Source organism: Microtus oregoni, unplaced genomic scaffold (genome assembly GCF_018167655.1).
Source record: "Microtus oregoni isolate MIOR12 unplaced genomic scaffold, Mior012 000144F_ref0000341, whole genome shotgun sequence".
In the NCBI taxonomy this organism is placed as follows: domain Eukaryota; kingdom Metazoa; phylum Chordata; class Mammalia; order Rodentia; family Cricetidae; genus Microtus; species Microtus oregoni.
In genome coordinates this window covers 1,437,377-1,456,918 of record NW_024544794.1, presented here as the reverse complement: position 1 = coordinate 1,456,918, position 19,542 = coordinate 1,437,377, and the positions used below count along the sequence as shown (strand labels likewise).

At 45.7% G+C, this 19,542-nt stretch overlaps 1 protein-coding gene across 1 annotated transcript in view; it reads right to left on the bottom strand.

Annotated features, from left to right (window-relative positions):
• The window catches only part of LOC121444851 (cyclin-dependent kinase 15), a 62,105-nt gene that overhangs the window by 12,890 nt on the left and 29,673 nt on the right, over window positions 1–19,542 (bottom strand). Inside the window, exon 10 of the mRNA XM_041646768.1 lies at window positions 11,642–11,705. Coding sequence (XP_041502702.1) covers window positions 11,642–11,705 — 64 coding nt within the window. The remainder of the gene's footprint in view (window positions 1–11,641; window positions 11,706–19,542) is intronic.

Below are 19,542 nucleotides of genomic sequence, written 5' to 3'. Positions count from 1 at the left end.
GCATGGAAACTTGCTTAGTGTTTGACCCCAGGACTTTTTATCAGGCTTCGGGGATCTCTGGGAGGAGACACCTTCAAAGGCTCTAAAAGTCAGAGCACACCTGAATGAGGCTCCCAGGCATTTGAGGCTCACACTCCAGTTCGTATGTCTGGCTTGCCATTCACGTAACCCTGCAACAAAACCTCCTGGGACTGTAAAGTGACCCCACCCTCTGAGGCCTGGTCCTAAGGTGAAGAGGGGGAAGCCAGGCTTGGAAACCCATGAAGAAATCCCGGTAGTCAGGACTCTCCCCATTCTTGGGGGGTCAGGACCCTGGCTATTGTCTATCCACTCCCACAAACAACAGTTTGAGCTTGATCACACTTCACAGTGTGTGTCGCACTTGATGATGCAGCCTTGGACATTTGCCACTCCCTGGCATTCCCAGCCAGCTATGGTCATGTGACTTCTGTGGCATTGTTAGAAATGATTACCTCTTCGTCCTCTCAAGTCCCTCTGGTTCTTCCCTCTCAGTTCCCAGAATCCCTTCCCTGTCCTTGGCCTGCTGCTTCTTGTGTGGTAAGGGTCAGCCATGGCAGTCTCTAGGCTTCCCTTAGCTCTTTAAGCGTACCCTGTCCCAATCCGTATTTCTAGATTGGGGTCTTTCAAGATGGTTTTTAGACATCTGTTCCTCCCTGCCCCCCTTTATCAGCTGTTCCACTGAGAGGGCCTCTCTTTCTCCCACCATTGAGACAGACTTTTTTCCCCTTCACGATTCAAATCTGATTAATTCCAACTTCCTGACTTCCTTCTGGAAGGTCTTCAGAGGCGCCCTCCTCTCCTTACTCCTTGATACCTCTCTAGGGCTGACACCTAATTTGTCTTTTAGGATTTAGAGACCATTGCCTCTGCTCTTACCCACCATGGATTCAATTCTGCATTTTGTTTCCCAAGCAATTGTTTTTATAAATTAATCCCTGCTGTATCGACCTTCCTGCTAAGAAACTGCCCTGTGCCCTCTGTTTGTTCACAGACTTAGTGACTGACAGGTACCTCCCAAATGGCCCCATCCACCCTCCAGCCTCCATGGAACCAACATTCTAGACGTTATGCCAACCGGCCGAGTCCATCTGCCTCCTGCTCCCAACGTCTGGAGCTTTGGTCTGGTACATTGGTTCTTGCTCACCTGAAGAAAGCCACCCTCCTCTGTCACCTTTCTGGTGACTACGTCCGTAACTCTTTCTCAGGAAACCATTGTCAGGTACCTCATATTAAGAGTGCCTTTTCTAGAATTCCTAAAGACCCCCAGGTGACCCTGCTGCTGTACGCTCTCCCGTATAACTGGCCCGCTTCCCCGTTTCCTGGACGATATTTCTGGAAAGCAAAGAATTCACGCTACGGTCGTTGGTCGTTGATTTTTCAGAGCTAAGGCCCACCTTTAATAAATACTTGCTGGATGAATGAGAAAAGTTGGCGTTTGGATTACAAAGTAGAAATGAAATAAATGTACCACCTCTTACTTGCGAAACTCCCTTGCGTGTCTAATTTCTGTCTTTTAGGAGATGGTGTTAGGCTAGGAGGGTGGGAAAGGAATCTCTTGTTTGAGCCACTACTCTGACATTTAGTGCTTTTGTTCTGTTTTGGTTTTGTCCTTGTTTTTCGAGACAGGGTTTCTCTGTGGTTTTGGAGCCTGTCCTGGAACTAGCTCTGTAGACCATGCTGGCCTCGAACTCAGAGAGATCCACCTGCCTCTGCCTCCCGAGTGCTGGGATTAAAGGCGTGTGCCACCACTGCCTGTCAACATTTAGTGCTTTTAAGACCTTTCCTGAAACTGGGAAGGAACAAGCAGGACTTAACTTTGTGGTTTTTTTTTTAACATTTGACAACATTTATCTTCATTAATACAATTAATACAAATTGTAATCTGGGTATGGTGTTATATTCCTGTAATTCTAGCCCCGGAGAGACTGAGGCAGGAGGATTATGAATTCAAGATCAATCTGGACTATAGAGTGAACAGCAAGCTACCCAGGGTTACAGGGCAAGACCCTATTTGAAAAACAAAACAAATAAACAAAATAATATAGACAGACACATACACACATGTGCATACAAGCATGGTTTTGTTTGTTTGTTTGATTTTTCGAGACAGGGTTTCTCTGTGGCTCTGGAGCCTGTCCTGGAACTAGCTCTGTGCTTGAACTCACAGAGATCCGCATGGTTTTATGCTAGAAATATTTTACCTGCTTTAACTTGTAATTTTCCTAACCTTAATTACTTTAAGATCATTTGCCCCCACTCCATAAAAAAGCTAATAATTGCTACCAAATAAATAAAAGATGAGAAAACCAAAAATAAATGTGGAAACTAGAAGAAATTATTAATGAAGATCAAAGTGGGCTGTGTATCTAAATTAATTTCACCGACTGGTGTGGGGGACGGGTTAATAAAGATGTTAATAGAAACTCCCCAGGAGTTTTGTGCAGCACCCCTGAAGTGATATCATGAGTCCAATCCGAGCTCTTAGATCCTGCGAGTGCCTGTGGCTTCATTAGCGGCAGCAAGGGAATGCTGCCGGAGTCCCAAGGAAGGGAACATTCCAGAAGCCAAGCTCAGCTTCAGAAATCAAGGGTGGGTGGAAAGACATCATTATCAGGAAATGGGCCTGGAAGAGTATGATTAGCTCGTCCCCTGTGCGGGGTACTGTTTAATTAGGGAACAATATTTACAGCTTGGTAATGAATGAGTGTAGGACCAGGACCACCTTGGGGTCCAATGCCTCTGGGAACGCTAGGCTTCCTGGCGAGGGGACCCTAGGACAGAGACCTGCCTCTTAAAGCCACAGCTCCCATTGCTCCTCTTCGATAAGGCGGCTTACTATTTGTAAGATGGTTCCGTTTTACAACTGTCTATTGGTGAACCGTATGAGCCAGTTAAGGGGCAGGCGTAAAAGTCGACTAGAAGCTTGACCTCTGGAAAATTCTAGAGAACTTTCTCTTATGACATATTTGAGCAGAGTAAGCGGCGAAGACGCCAAGACGCCAACATAGCTAGTTGATTTGGTTGCCCTACTGCGTTCCGTGGTGGGAGGATAACAAGGGTTCTCCCCGGGAAAGGCTCCGTGGGCACAGGGTGGTTGGGGTCTGATGGCAATGCAGATGCGGGGAGCAGATGGGTACGAGCTCAACCGGCACTCAGATGCACTTCGGTAGGTGCTTAGAAACGGAGCATTAGTGCTCACGACTTGGGAATCCAGACACCATTCAGGCCCACAGAAGCCAACCCAAAAGTCCAGACCTGGTGCCACGCCGCATGGTGTCTGTACCACGGCGAACCACTGAGCAGCCGAAGCTGGGACAGAGACAATGGGGATGGGCTGGGGATGGGAGTAAGTCTTTTTCTTTTCTGAAAAGTTAGGCTCTTGTGGCAGATGCAGTTCAGCAATCTCTCAGAACCATGCCACAGAAGGGGATGGGGACACAGCAGGATAAGCAGAAAGGGAGCAAAGTTTGGGTGGTGATTCTGTCCTTTCTGACCAGGAAACGCCTCTCTGGGAGAAAATTTCCTTCTTACTACCTTCTCCAAGACCTAAGCAAGCAGTAGCAGAGATTAGCAATTATGTGGAGTGTATATAACATGTACTGCATGGTAAAGACATATCGTCGTGTATGCATGCACATACCTAGATTGCCTGGTACACAGGGAGCATGTTCTAAGAGACGGGGTAGCTTCCATTTTGTGGCTCGGAGAGAGGGAAGTAGATAATTCCCTCAAGATCTCCCAGACAATAAATGGAGGAAGTTGGACTTTCGGTTCAAAGTTAGCCCCTTCCCTCTGAGTTCAGCTACTGACTGACTCTCTCAGCAAACAACTCAGTGGGGTGGAGCTGATGGCAGAGCCGAGCAGAGGGGCAATGTCAGACTGGGTTCCTGGCGATCTGTCCGGAGTTCTTTGAGTCCAACGCACAATGGCTCTTGATCACCCCGTTCAGGGCAAGGATCACTTTCAGTCCAGTCTTTGTCTCCCGCGTGACTCCCACAGGGGTTTCAAATGCAGCCGAGTTCTTACACTATCTTTATTTTATTAAATACACTTATGTGTGTATGTGTGTGGGTTTGAAATTATAATATAATGACATCACACTGCCCTTCCCTTTCCTTCCTACAACCTTCCCCATGCACTGCCCCGTGCTCTCTCTCTCCATATGTATGTAGATATTTATGTGTGTGTATATATACATAATGTGTATATATACATATACACATATATATGTATGTACACACATATCCCTAAATACACAAATACAGCCTGCTTAGTCCATATGACATCACCTATGTGCATGACCGGCCCTGAGACATATACACACAGGAAACATCTTAAAGTGGTTCTAAAGTCAGGAGAATTCAAAGGCTCCACCGCTTGGCTAGACAAGCTCCTATCAGTAATCCGCCTCGGTTATTTCTTGCTTCCACCTAGTGGTCAGAAGTTGCAAAAGCAAGCATACCGAAAACCGACAGGCCTGTAGGCCGGTTTCCCCTCTCGTCCATTGGGCGCAGACTGGGGTGCCTGAGGGCTTTCTGTGGAGGCTGCTTTCTTGCCTTTTGACTTCCCCTGAGTTCCTCCAGTGGAAAAACTCCCCGAAAGAGGTGTTCTTTCCTGAGACTGGAAATCAGCGTAATCCCGGATGCTTCCCTGCGGCTGAGCTCACGAGGCCCATCGGGCGGGCTTTCCAGCAGATATCTCTTTAAAAGTCGGAAGCCCTCAGTGGACGCGCCGCTCCCTGTTCTATGGGAACAGGCATCAAAGAGACAGGAGTAAAGTGTTTTGCATGCACATCGGGAACTAATTGCCAATTTGGCAAACGCATTGACTAATGTCACGCACTGTTATTTCTAAATCCTCTCCTGTCCTTGACCCCCAGAATCTAGATGTAAACTTGGAACCATTAGCGGAGAAGGGATAAAGTCTTCTGGTGCCGCAAATGGAATTGAGAGGGATTTAAACTCAGCGCTTTTGAGTGTGCTGAAATGAACTCGGCGGCGCATTAATGCTGGGATTTGAGCTCACGCAGCGTGAGAGCTTTCAAAAACCGTGTTTAAGGAAGCAAACAGAGCCCCGACAGACCTTTTCAGGGGGAGCAAAAGGAGTTGGACGGAACAATCAGTGACACATTAAAAACCACAACTGGGTTGCGATCATGTGGGCCGAAGGGAAAAAAAAGTCCTTCTTTATCACAAGATCTCTGCAGCTAATGAGAGGGGGCCTGGACAGCCTCCAGAGGAGCAAGCCTCCGTTTACGTTAACAGAGCCACGTCTAAATATTTAGTTGGTTCTCTGAAAAGCCCTACGAGATGTTGTAGCAAAACAGATCTCCAAGGTAAGAGCGTGTTGTCGTCTGTTGCCATTGGAAAATACAGACAAAGGGGATTGAGAGAAGAGAAATCAGAAAGCGTTGTGATCAAAGCATTCCCTTTTCTCCAAGAATGAACTGCATTTTAATGCCCTCCAAGAACTTCGGACAAACACCGGGCTGGTTGCTTCCTTGTCTTAACCGAGTCTGTTTCGCTTTCTCTGTAGGTTTTATTCCTATCTGGATGGGGGACGCCCACACTGTGTGGGTGGGCACAGCCTCTGTTTAGCTGGCCCCGGAATGCCTGAGGTTTCCAGCAAACTGGAAGTGCATTTTCTTGTGAATGGAAGGAGGAGGTGCAAAGGCTTTGTGAAAACACCTACGGAGGCGTCTGCTGCTCAAATTCACACTAGCGTCCGTATTAGCAAATCTTAGCCAAGAGGAGCCTCTGGTTTGCTCTCTGCCTCTGGGATCCCCTGGGCCGCAAACCCACCGCATCCCAGATAGTCCATCAGTTTAGACACTGGGGCAGAATACTCTCCCGTAGGATTCTATCACGGCTTAGGGATGCTTTAGGAAGTCACCAAAATTTCTCCCCTCCCCCACCCCAGGAGGCCAGCAACCCCAACCCCGTCAGTTTGATGAATGTGTCTTGGCTAATTGTGTGAAATATACCAGCCCTTTAGCAAGTGTGACCACTTTATTGTTCAACCAATCACAGGCACCTCGGTTAGCATGTGAAAAGGGGGGGGGGTTGCCTTGCAGAAGGAGGCTGGTGAGTTCTGGTGGCCCAGTCAAAGGCTGAGAGTTTTAGGGGGCACGGAGCAACACCCACTCCTTTGAGGGGGAACTTACTATGCTCTACTAACCCTGTAAGTCTCATAGTCAAAGCCTTTTCCCCCCTCCCTCTTTTTTCAAGATCTTTCTTCCCCCGTGGTACAAGCAGGCAAGGTGCTGGCTACTCAGCAGATGGGGTTCACGTCCCGGGGTTTTTAATATTTCACTTTTATATTTCTGTTAGAGGGCGATCCCGCTGAGAGTCTGGGAATCCAGGCTCGTCAGAACCCCATCTCTGACACTTGGATATACAGCTCTGAAAGCCATCCCAGGAGGAAAGATTAAACAAAAAAAAAAGAGGGGGGGGGCTATTTTTCAAAGCCTGCTCCTCAATCTGCCCACATCAAAATAAGACAACTGGCCCTTTGAAGTGGAGGATGGAGAGTTCTCAGCCCTGCTTGCTTAAGCAGGGAGTGGGGAAGGACAGGAAGGAAGGAAGGAGCCGAGGAGACAGTCTCGAACATGATACACCCTTCTCACCTTGCAGATTTAATCAGGTATGAGCGGCTACAGCCAACCACAGCCTAAAGCACTGCTCACCAGAACTGGGAAGAAACTGGGACTCCTTGGAGTCAGCACCAGGTGATTTTTTTTTATATCCCCGTCAGAATCGGTCTGGCTCCTCAAGACAGAATCCAGACAAGGCCTAGCGATGGCAGCAAGTGGACAGAGACTGGACTGTCCATTCATATTCAGAGAGGCCAAGCACCTTCAGCTGTGCAGGGTGAAGAGTGTACTAGGAATTTAACTCAGCAGCACACGCTTTTCTAAGCAGGAGAATGACAGGCAAGAGTATTAAAAAAAAAAGAAAGAAAGAAAAAATGTAAACAACCAAGGATCACATGAAAAAAACAGTCACCAGTAATCCTTGGGGAAATGAGAGGCCACACCAAGAGTCTGCATCCAGTGTCAGAACAGACACTAGCAACAAGACACAGAGAGATGGGTATGGTGGCACAAGCTAGCTAGGAGGCAGAGGTAGAAGGGTCACCATGAGCATGGGGCCAGCGTAGGCTACGGAGTGAATTCCAGAATTCCAGAGCTATGTAACAAGATCCTGTCCTCAAAAAGTACAGAAGCAACCCACACACACAATAAATGGTGATGGTGGTAGTGGTGGTGATGATGGTGATGGTGATGGTGGTGGTGGTGGTGATTGATGGTGGTGGTGATGGTGGTGACGGTGGTGATGGTGGTGGTGGTGATGGTGATAGTGATGATGGTGGTGATTGATGGTGGTGGTGATGATGATGGTGGTGATGATGATGGTGGTGATGATGATGGTGATGATGATGATGATGGTGGTGGTGATGGTGGTGGTGATGATGATGATGATGGTGGTGATGATGGTGGTGGTGGTGATGATGGTGATGATGGTGATGATGGTGATGATGGTGGTGGTGATGGTGATGGTGGTGATGGTGATGGTGATGGTGATGATGATGATGGTGGTGATGATGATGGTGATGATGGTGGTGGTGGTGATGGTGATGATGGTGGTGATGGTGGTGATGATGGTGATGGTGATGATGGTGGTGATGATGATGGTGGTGATGATGATGATGGTGGTGATGATGATGATGGTGGTGATGATGATGATGATGGTGATGATGGTGGTGATGGTGATGGTGATGGTGATGGTGGTGATGGTGGTGATGGTGGTGATGATGGTGGTGGTGGTGGTGGTGATGATGGTGGTGGTGATGAATGATGGTAAGGATATGGAAAAGGAAAACCTCTCACCGTTCTCACCATCGGTAGGAATGTAAATGAGTACAGCCATTAAGGAAAACTGTGCAGATATTTATTTAAAAGAAAACCTGGAATAAAAACCCTGTGATCCCTCAGTGTATCCAAAGGAACTGAAGCCAATTTATGTCATGCACACAGTTACACTTGGTGTTGACTGCGGCACTGGTTACACCAAGGTAGGCGGCGGATGAAGTGAAAAGGAAAGCAGGAAAGGTGTTGTGTAGCTGTAACAGAATACTGTGTCCATGAAAACCATAGGATTCTGTCAGTTCTGGTAGCATGGTGGACACTATGGTAGCTGGGCTACGTTAACAGGAAGATAGGGCTCCTATTTCCTCACTTCTACGCAAAAGGTAAACATTGATCTCATAGGAAGGAGAGGGTAAAGTAGCAGATCACCAGAGCCTGTGAATCGGGTAGGGCAGGGGAGGGTGGAGAGGGGGTTAATAGGAATAGGGGTGCAGTTGGATAGGAGGGGTAACTTGCAATGCTCTGGGACCCACCTCAAGAGAGAGTTGCTCATTCATAAGACTTGCTCCTGGGGCAGGAATCTTGATGATCCCTTTAGAATACGCTCCTTTTTGATTGAGTTATTAATACAGTACGAACCCCATGCCCGAGATACTCTCGACGCTCAAGATTTACAAAGGAAGGGCTGGAAATTCTGGCTGTGGTTAAGGGTACGCCACCTTCCCTATGCTCACCCTGGTCCACAACCACAGGCCTCCCCAAAGCCATAGGAACATAATAAACACTGCAGTAACAGAGAGAATCAGGGAAAGAGTGCAAACCATGCTCTGCAGACTCAAGAACACACCACATCCATCCAGGGACTAGCACCTTGCACGGGTCTAGCAGATTGCAAGTTCCCAGAATGGTTTTACTCCTCTGAATTAAGCCGAAGTAGACAACAACAGTGCAAAAGTCAAGCTCTGCTGATACTGGAAACTGGCACACAACTTTGACACAATGGCAATACGAACAGAGCGACATGTTTCTCTCTGCTTTCCTAGAACCCGGTTATCTTTCTAGCATGGAATCTGGAAGGGAAGAGTCTGGCCGTGTTCCTAGCTTTGATGACAATCTGTCATAGGGATATCTCTTTATTGCCTAGACTAACCTGAAAACCAAGTATTTGAAGTTTGGGGCAGCTGCCCAAGCTCACCGCAGCACCTGTGTGTGCACGTGTGCCTAAATGTGTTCTGATTATTTTTTTATATTTATTTATTTGTTATGTATACAATATTCTGTCTGTGTGTATGTCTGCAGGCCAGAAGAGGGCACTAGACCTCATTACAGATGGTTGTGAGCCACCATGTGGTTACTGGGAATTGAACTCAGGACCTTTGGAAGAGCAGATAATGCTCTTAACCACTGAGCCATCTCTCCAGCCCTATGTGTTCTGATTCTAAACTTCCACTGGTGTCTATGTTAGGGAGAAGAGGGAGGTTAAGTGGGTCCATTCTCACCCAGGCAAAGAGGGATGGATGGGGAGGGAATACAGGCTAGATGGGAAATGATAAGAATGCGACTCTCCCGGAAACCATGGCAACCAGATCCAGGAGCTAATGCGGACTGAACCATGATCTCTGTAAACAGCCTTTTCTTCTTGCCTTCACGTCACGCCAAAGGAGAAGACACTACGCTACACCTCAAGACCAGAGGGTCAAACTCTTGAAAAATAGTTAGAAACAGTACAGCGTTTCTAGATAACTCTAAGGCCATTAAGTAAGGAATACGTTCGTTCACAAAGAAGTTGAAAGGATTTTACAGTTAGTCCTTCACTTTCCATTGATGCGGGATTCCCCTCTGTATGTTGTGAATATGTTTTACTGCCATTGGTTCAAAAAAGAAGCTGCTTTCGGCCAATGGCTTAACAGAGTAAAGCCAGGCAGGAAATCAGAACAGAGATGCAGAGAGACAGCAGGCGGAGTCAGAGAGATGACATGTAGCTGCTGAAGGAAAAAGACGCAAGCCACTAACGGGAACCTTACCAGTAGACCACGAGCCTCATGGTAAAATATAAAATAATAAAAATGGGTTAATTTAAGATGTAAGAGTGAGTTAATAAGAAACCCAGGCTAGCCGGGCGGTGGTGGCACACGCCTTTAATCCCAGCACTCAGGAGGCAGAGGCAGGCGGATCTCTGTGAGTTCGAGGCCAGCCTGGTCTACAAGAGCTAGTTCCAGGACAGGAACCAAAAGCTACGGAGAAACCCTGTCTCGAAAAATCAAAAAAAAAAAAAAAAAAAAAAAAAAAAGAAACCCAGGCTAATAGGCTGAACAGTGTTTTACTTAATACAGTTTCTGTGTAGTTATTTCGGGTCTGGGCAGCCTGAAAGAGAAACCTCATCTACATTCTGTGGAGTTTCATTAACTCTGATTAGTTTAAAAGGACTGGTGGCTATGCATAGCTTTTTGAATAAAATAATAGATGTAGGGTAAAAAGGGAGAAAGCCTCCTTCTCCTGTCCGTTGTCTATTCCTCTTTTTCTTGGTTCTCTCTCTCTCTCTCTCTCTCTCTCTCTCTCTCTCTCTCTCTCACACACACACACACACACACACAAACACACAGTGAGCTTTTCAGACCTAAGTTTCTCATGCTTTAGCCTCCTGAATGCTGGGATTATGGGTTGATACCACCACACCCTGATTTTTGTTTTCTTCCTTAACCGCTTTTGAAGTCTCCCTGCAATTTCTCGCTCTCACGAAACGCTTCCAGAAGAACCTCACGCCAAAGTCTACGATGACACTTTGGTAAAATTTGGGGGTTAGGAATGGGACAATGTCAGAAAAGAAAGAGGATATAATCTGTCTTGGAACACTTTCATCCCAGGCATATCCTTATCTGTTTATGTGCACCTCCTTAGCCCTGCCAGGAAGAGGTTAGCATCGCCAAGGCCTCTGCTTGCTTCTCTGGCTTCCAGAGAGCCCGTCTTCATCCTCTGGCTCATTGGCTCTCTCCTCACGTCTGTCTCAATGCCACCAAGTGACTTCTTGCTTATTTGACTGCGTCTCAGAGAATCTCCCTGTGGACAACACTTCTGATGCTTCCTTATCTATCCCTAGCCGTCCCTTGTGTAGGGCCATGTATGACAGACATGACCACTTGCCAGGCAGAGAGACGATTCTCTGGAGGCATCTTACCTGGCTTGTCTTTGGTCTCCCGTGCCTCTAGCTCCCTCTGTTGCTTTAACTTCCCTTTTATGCAAGGCTCAACCACGTAGCAGATAAACTCAGGGATGGTCACAGTCTCGGCAGTGAGAACGGTTCCTTGCTTGTATGATTCGAAGCATGCTGTTCCTTGGAGCCATGGTGGACTTGGAAACGGCTGTAGACAACCCGTGGTAAGAGACCTTTCCAATGGTTTTCACCTTGCTGCCTAGGTTTTATAGCATTGGGGAACTGATTTAACCTCAGTTAGTATTTCACTATTTGTCCTTTTCATAAAAGGATTTAGCTGAGCATGGTGGTACAAGCCTGAAATCCCAGCACATAGGAGGTAGAGGCTAACCTGGTCTACACAACAAGATCCAAGCCAACTAGGGTTATACAGTCAGACCCTGTTTTAAATAAATAGACAAATAAATAGAAGAATTTGTTGGGAAATATACAAGTTTAGTAGTCCGTCTTTGGTGGGTCTAATGCCAGATGGACACTCTGTGGCCAATACTCTCCTGTCATCACCAGTTCTTGAAACATTTAGACACTGAGGTCAATATTACCTGGATTGTAGTTAGGCAGCTTGGAGACGCCAGGCCACGTATCCTCTGTAGGGACCCCCAGGACCTATACAGAGTCAGAGAAAGCAGAATGAAGGTCAGGAGAAGCCAGATGGATGGAACCAGACACAGAGACGCAAAAGACAGAGCAGGAGGAATAAAAACTTCAGCGACGTCAAATGGAACCAGCTGGTGTCGGGGGGGGGGGGGGAATTTTTGATAGTCTCAACATTCTTGAGTTTATCATGCAAAGCACCCTGTCCCCACAGACCCGAGCGCATCTCACTACCTCCCTCTGTGTGATCGCCAAGGGTCAAGGACGTGAAGCTGCAGGAGTAACTGCCCACGCCTCCCTCTAAAGTCCTATGAACTGATGGGCAGGAGAGGCTGCTGGTCTGGATTGGGCCTCGGCAGGAATGTTCAGATGTTTCTGGGGGTGCTCAAATTAAACATGGTTCAAATCACTGTCCTTTAGGCAATGCGATGTTGGCTAAAATGGCTTTGCTCCAACCTTTGCCTTTTCTACTAAATTCATCTCATTTTCCTTGTTTCTCCATGTCCAGCAGCTTAGAATACAAGGTGTTTTCCCACTGGTACATTATAATGCTAACATCGTGTGAAAAAGAGCTGGCTTATAGTTAAAAAAAATTGTGTGTGCCTTTGTGTGTCAAGATGTGTATGGAGGGCAGAGAACAACTCCGCGGAGCTGGGTCTCTCCTTGACCTTTAGGCAGGTTCTGAGCATCAGATTCAGGTCTTCAGGCTTGTGTAGCAAGCCTTTACACACGGAGCCATCTTGCTGGTCCTGACCTACGCTTTAGACGTCCAAATTAAAGTTCTTGTTTCTAGTGGAGATGAAGCATTGACAATGGAGGTCTTCTGGAGACTGAAGCCAAGTGGTATTCAGATGGTGCGGTGACCACAGTCCTCTGTAGACACTATCTTACCATTTTCTGAAGATGGCAATAAATCCCGTAGCCAGTGTGTGGGAATCTGGGCAGCGTGGCTTTTGTGACAAGCTGGTGATGGCCTAGTAGTTTTCTTTGCATTGCTTGGTGTGACTCTTTGCAGTGTATCTCAATGCTAAGTTTCTGTGAAGCACGGGGTACAGACACTGGCCCAGGTTTCCCGACAGGAAGCTAACTTCCCAGCTGAATAGAATTAATGAGGAATGCAGGAGCTTCAACCCACCGGTGTGGTGACTCGGGCCCTGGTGGAGAGGCAAGCACGTGGGCTCTATTGGGCTTGCATCACACAAAAGATGCTAACGTGCTGCTCTCCCTTCCCTGGTATGTTTTGAAAAGTCGTGCCACCCAGTAAAAGCGCCCGGCTTTGATCCATTCTCCAGACAAAGTGACTGAGAGGATTACAGGCTTTTCCTATCAACCAGCCCCAGCCTGAGGGGACACCGAGGAGCCCGGATTCCATTTTGGAAAACCAACTAGACTAATTCTCCTTTTGTGGGGTGAAGCCCAGAGGAGGCGCGGCTCATTCTTCTCCCTCAGCCTTCTGTCGTCTGTATTTGTACAGATGCGTGTGTAGACAGAGTGGGTGTGACTCACGGGCGCCCATTCATCTTCTGCTGGTTGGCAAAGCACAGAGGAGAGGAAGGAAGCCAGGGAGGTGGAAGCAACACCGGAAATGAACAGCGGCCACATCCATATTTGCCGGAAGGTGAAAGTTATCGGACTTCTTGGTTAGTATGGATTACATTTGACTGAGGCCGGATGGATACCAAATTTTCTGGAAAATTTTGTGCCAAAACCTTATTAAACTGAGATGCTAGAAGCTTAAACAAAAATTCAATTATTTATTTAGTAAAAATTCACTTAGTAAGACACAACTTTAGGAACTCCGTAATCGGTTTGGTTTCCTAATAGTTAAGACACAACTTTAGGAACTCCGTAATCGGTTTGGTTTCCTAACTTATTTCATAGGAAATGAAAGCAAAAGTAGGTGGACAGGACTACAAGAAAATACACAGCTTCTAGGAAAAGAAACAGAAATGAAGAAACAAGCTACAGAGTGGTCGAAAACATTAGCCAACTGTACATTTGGCTAGGGATTGATGTCTACCATGTCCAAGGAACTCAAGGAACTCAATAGCAAGTAAACAAATCACCTCATTCAAAAAAATGGGCAAAGAACTCCAGTAGACACTTCTCAAAGGAACACACGAATGGCTCAAAGAGAAAAATGTTCAACATTCCTAATCGTTAGAGAAGGGCAAATTAGGACAACCGTAACTATGGTTAGGACCATGGAACTATCACTGAGTCTGTTGGAATGAGAGAGAGAGAGAGAGAGAGAGAGAGAGAGAGAGAGAGAGGAGCTAAGGGCTCAGGATGATTCAGCTAATTGAATGTGCAAGACCCTACACGGCTTAAACCAGGTATGGTAGCACACACCTGTAGTCTCAGCACTTGGGAGGATCAGGAGTTCAAGACTGGCTATGACACCTTATCTCAACACCCTCCTCTCCCCCCCCCCCCATGACAAAAGGGTGTTTGTTGGTTAGGAAATGGAGAAAAGGTGACCTTGGCTCTTTGTTGGTGAGACTGTCAGTTTGTACAACCATGGTGGAAATTGGCAGAAACTCCCCAAAAAGCTGCTATCTAATCCATCCTGCTACATATGTGGGGGGGGGGGGAGAGAAATTAGCATGTCAAAGAAATGGCTTGCATTTACTACTGCAGGAGCATAGCACATATACACCACGGGATACCTTACAAGGTATCTTCATGACAACAAAGGCTTGTATGTAAGGTGATGTGTGTGTTAATTGGCTTGGTTCGGCCATTCTATAACGTGTATGCAGAAAGCATCCTATCGGTGCTGAGGAGTGGCTCAGTGGTAGAGAATTCGCCTAGTATTTGGGAAGCCCTGTTGACCCAGATCTGAACCCTGCGACCAACATCAAAGAAGCTGAGAAGGGTTTTCCACAGGCTTTCCTCTGATCTCGATACACCTGTTGTGGCACCCACGGACGCACACACAAATGGACACTAACACAGTAAATAAATAAATAAAAGCGATAGTTTAGAAAGTAAAATACTCGATCCTTTCACATCTGTTCTGTCCTCACACCCTCGAAAGATTTCCTTCCTCCCCAAATACACACTCATTACAGCTGTGTTTCGCACAAGGGGACCAAACTGAGATGCCATTATTACTGTTGTAGCATTTATCATTGATTACGTATAGCTCTGAGGGAATAGGAAACTTCCACTGCTGGAGAGATAGTTCTGTTATAACGCAGCAAAGTTGGGCCGTGGAGAAGACTCCACAAGTAAAGGAACTGGCTTCCCAAGTTTGATGGCTTGAGTTTGGTCCCTGGGAACCTACCTGGTAGGAAGAGAACTGGCTCCTTCAAGCTGTCCTCTGACCTCACCCCCCGCCCCCCCCCCCCACACACACAGACACACACACACACCACAACCAAGTCACCGAGGGTAGCACTTTTGTCTAGTTTTCCTCGGAATGCAAAACTGTAGATACAATAGGAGATCTGCTTGAATTAAGTGAATCGGGCTACAGCACATTGTAAGCCACGCAGAGCTGTCTTCCTGGGATGGGGCCAAAGCTAACAGTGAGCTATGCAGCTATGCAGACTCCAGAAGTAACTAACTAAAGGGGAAAGCCCAATGTACAGAGAATGCTATGATTTAAAAGTATGGGAACTGGGGCTAGGGAGAGAGCTCCGTGGTTAAGAGAGCTTGCTGCTCTTCCAGAGGACCTGGGTTCAGTTCCCAGCACCAACACTAGGAAGTTCACAACTCTGTCTAGCTCTGGGGCATCTGACACTGTCTTCTGGCCTCCACGGGCACTCATGTGCACATATCTGCATGCGCACATACACACACACACACACACAAGACAAATCTTTTAAAAAATGATAGGAGAGCCTGGTGGTGGTGGTGCATGACTTTAATCCCAACACTGGGGAGGCAGAAGTAGGTGGATCTCTGTGAGTTTGAGGCCAGCCTGGTCTACAGAGTGAGTTCTAGGACAAAGAGAAACCTTTTTATCAAAAAACCAAAACAACAACAACAGCAACAATATTTAATAATGATGGTGATGGTGATAGAGGCTACAATATTCTCTTTGACTTTTGTCTGCAGGACCCATAGCTTCCCAGAGTCAGAGCACAGAGCCCACTGTGAGACTCAGAGAGTTTGCATGGACATATTCTTCATTATACCCAAAGTCAGAGCTATGTTCAGAACGTATAGTTCTGACTCCAGGCCAGTATTTTTTTTTATATGCTCACTTGATTTAAATTTGTAATAAGTTGTCATAAATGTCAAATAAAGTCTCTGGATTACTTTAGTATGCTGATGATGAAGACAGGCATGGATAGGTTTTCTGGGCAGGATATGCTGGGCTGATTCATTAAGACACTTGTGTTGCCACAGTGCTTGTTTCTTGGTGCCTTATGTCCAACGCACAGCATCCTCCATAGTTATGTTGCAGAAATACCCCTCACGTGCCAGCGGTGGTCACCGAGGACCAACAGCTAGAGTGCCAGGGAAACATCTAGTACCCGCTTTCTCTGATTTCTGAGTGCTGTGCTAAATCCAAAGAATGGCAAAGCGATTGTTTTTGAAGCGTGTGATTGTTTAATGGCGCCAAATGCTTTTGAAAACTCACTTTATATACAGTTCTCCAAACAGCAATAGCACCTATGGATATACTTAAATTCTTTTCAAATAGGATATTTTTTAAACATTCTAACAGCACGCCTCACTTCAGCATTATGGTTTATATTAGCTATCTTCATATACGTCCTTTTACTGCGTACTCAGTTTCCATGGTTCACATCTGTTTCACCGAGGTGTCATTCCTCACTCTGCTCTGACTACAAAACACATTTTTTATATTCCCTTTTTTCCTGTCCCTTGTTGCTTGTTCTCTTAGTCACCAAAGGATATTTTTATATGGTTAATGTCCAATAAATATTACATATCTAGGTTAAAAAAAAACCTTCAAGGGCCATTGCAGGGTGAAGACTAGTGATACTACTTGGTTCTCTCTTGGTTATGGACAAGAAGTAGCAGCACTGAAGACAGAGAAAGAGAGAGAGAGAGAAGGAAGGAGAGAGAGATAAAGAAGGAGGGAGGAAGGGAGAGAGGGAGAGAGAGAGAGAGAGAGAGAGAACAACCCATAAGAGTCAGCTCTCCTCCTCCACCATGTGGGTCCCAGGGATTGAACTCAGGCCTCCAGCCTTGTCAACAGGGGCCTTTACCCACTGAGCCATCTCTCCAGTCCTACAAATATTTACAAAACAGTGTTCTGGTTTTACTATACATTTCATCTTAATAAGTCCCATATCAGGGTTACAAAATCATATGATTAACCTCATCTTATAGATGAGAAAACTAAAACTTAAGAGGTACTTTTGAGCTTTGTCCATATCCATGTCTAATAAGTGGCAAGAAAAACCATGAATTAATCACCTCCAGCAGAGATGATGTTATAGTATCCAATAGTATGATTCAAAGTAACATTTATCTCTCTTCCTAAGAAAAAGCCTTTTGGCTGCGTGGTGGTGGCAGACACTTTTAATCCCAGCACTTTGAAGGCAGAGGCAGTTGGATTTCTGTGAGTTCAAGGCCAGCCTGGACTACGGAACAAGTTCCAGGACAAGCAAGGCTACACAGAGAAACTCTGTCTCAAAACAAAACAAAACTACAACACAAAAGAAAGAAAGAAAGAAAGAAAGAAAGAAAGAAGAAAGAAAGACAGAAAGGAAGGAAGGAAGGAAGGAAGGACAAAAGAATGAGAGGAAGAAAGAGAAAGAAAAAAGTCCCTTGGCTTGAAAACAACCTGTTTATTTGTGAATAAATATTTCCTATTTTGTCCTAGGTTTCCCAAAGTATCCTCCAGGTGGCCAAAATAAAGTTTAATATTAGTGATTAACTTATTTGCAATGTCTTTGTGCCTCGTGGTACATTTTTATCTTCATCAGGAGACAAGGAAGCCTCGCAACTGATAAAAACCCCAGTTAAAGTACTTTGATGCGTATACAACATGAATGAACCTTGAAAACATAGTACGTGAAATAAGCCAGACCCAGAAAGACTATCACTATGTAAGTCCAGTGGTGTAAGGTGTGTGCTATTTCACAAATTCATAGAGACAGAAAGCAGACGAGAGATTCTCAGGGGCTGAGTTGGGCAGGCTAGACAGGACTGTGCTTATGGCTGCAAAGCTTTTGCTTGGGATGATTCAAAAGTGCTGGGAATGATCGCAGAGATGCTGGCCCCACAGCGCCACAGGGCTGACTGTAGTGAACGGTAACATTTAATGGCTAAAACAGTAACATTTCCCATCTCCTTTTATTTTCATTGTTCCACAGTGCTTATTGGGTACTATGTGATTGTCTTAAAATTCCATTTATTATGTGCATTGTGGTTGTGTGTGGAAGTCAGAGGACAATTTGTGGGAGTTCTCTCTTCCATGGTGTTGGGAGATGGAGCTGTGGTTCTCAGGTGTGGCAACAACCGCCCTTACCCAGGGAGTCGTCCTATAGTCTGAGGTGAAGTCTGCACTGTGTACAGTTAATATCAGGATACATTTATCTGTCTTCTCAAACAATGGTCATTTCTTTTCTTTTCTTCTTTTTTTTTTTTTTTTTTTTTTTGGTTTTTCGAGACAGGGTTTCTCTGTGGCTTTGGAGCCTGTCCTGGAACTAGCTCTGTAGACCAGGCTGGTCTCGAACTCACAGAGATCCGCCTTCCTCTGCCTCCCGAGTGCTGGGATTAAAGGCGTGCGCCATCATCACCCGGCTTGGTCATTTCTTTTCTTGCTGTTAGTCTGCATTGTTTTTTTTTCTTTTTTTAATATTTATTTATTTATTACGTATACAATATTCTGTCTGCATGTATGCCTGCAGTCCAGAAGAGGGCACCAGACCTCATTACAGATGGTTGTGAGCCACCATGTGGTTGCTGGGAATTGAACTCAGGACCTTTGAAAGAGCAGCCAATGCTCTTAACCACTGAGCTATCTCTCCAGCCCCTGCATTGTTTTTTTCAAGACGGGGTTTCTCTGTGTAGGTCTGGCTATCCTTAAACTCGCTCTGTACACCAGGTTGGTCCTGAACTCAGAGATTTGCTGGCCTTTGCCTCCCACGTGCTGGTATTAAAGTCGTGCACCACCCCTGCTTGGCTAACATTGGTCATTCATTTCTTTGTGATTAAAAAAAATTAATAGCCTCTCTTGCCTTTAAAAAATATACAGAGCACTATGGTTACCTACAATCTATTAGGCATTGATGGCCAAACTTAATGCATCAAATCTATTTGTAACTTGGTACACATTGACCAACCTGGCAAGTTTTAGGTATACTTTACCAAAATAGGAAAAATCATAAAAAAGAGGGGATAAATATACAGTATGACTATATCACTGACTACAGAGCAAAGAAAAGCAAAGCACATCAGAGTGCAAATAGAGAAAATAATAAAGAAATAAATGGAAGCATACACATATGCACACATACATTCATACACATACATGCACACACATTCATACAGATGTGAACACACCCATTTATACACACATGCACACATGCATTCATACACATACATTCATACACATTCATACAGACATGCATGTCTGCACACATTTATACACACGTGCACACACATTCATACAGACATACATGCTTGCACACATTTATACACACACATTCATACAGACACGCGAGTACACACACATTTATATGCACATGCACACACATTTATAGACATGCATGCACACATTTATACACACATTCATAAAAACACACGAGTACACACACATTCATATGCACATGCACACACACATATGCACACCCTACACACACCCATTCATACATATATGTGCACACATTATGGTCTTTAACATTTTAGGCATCATGCT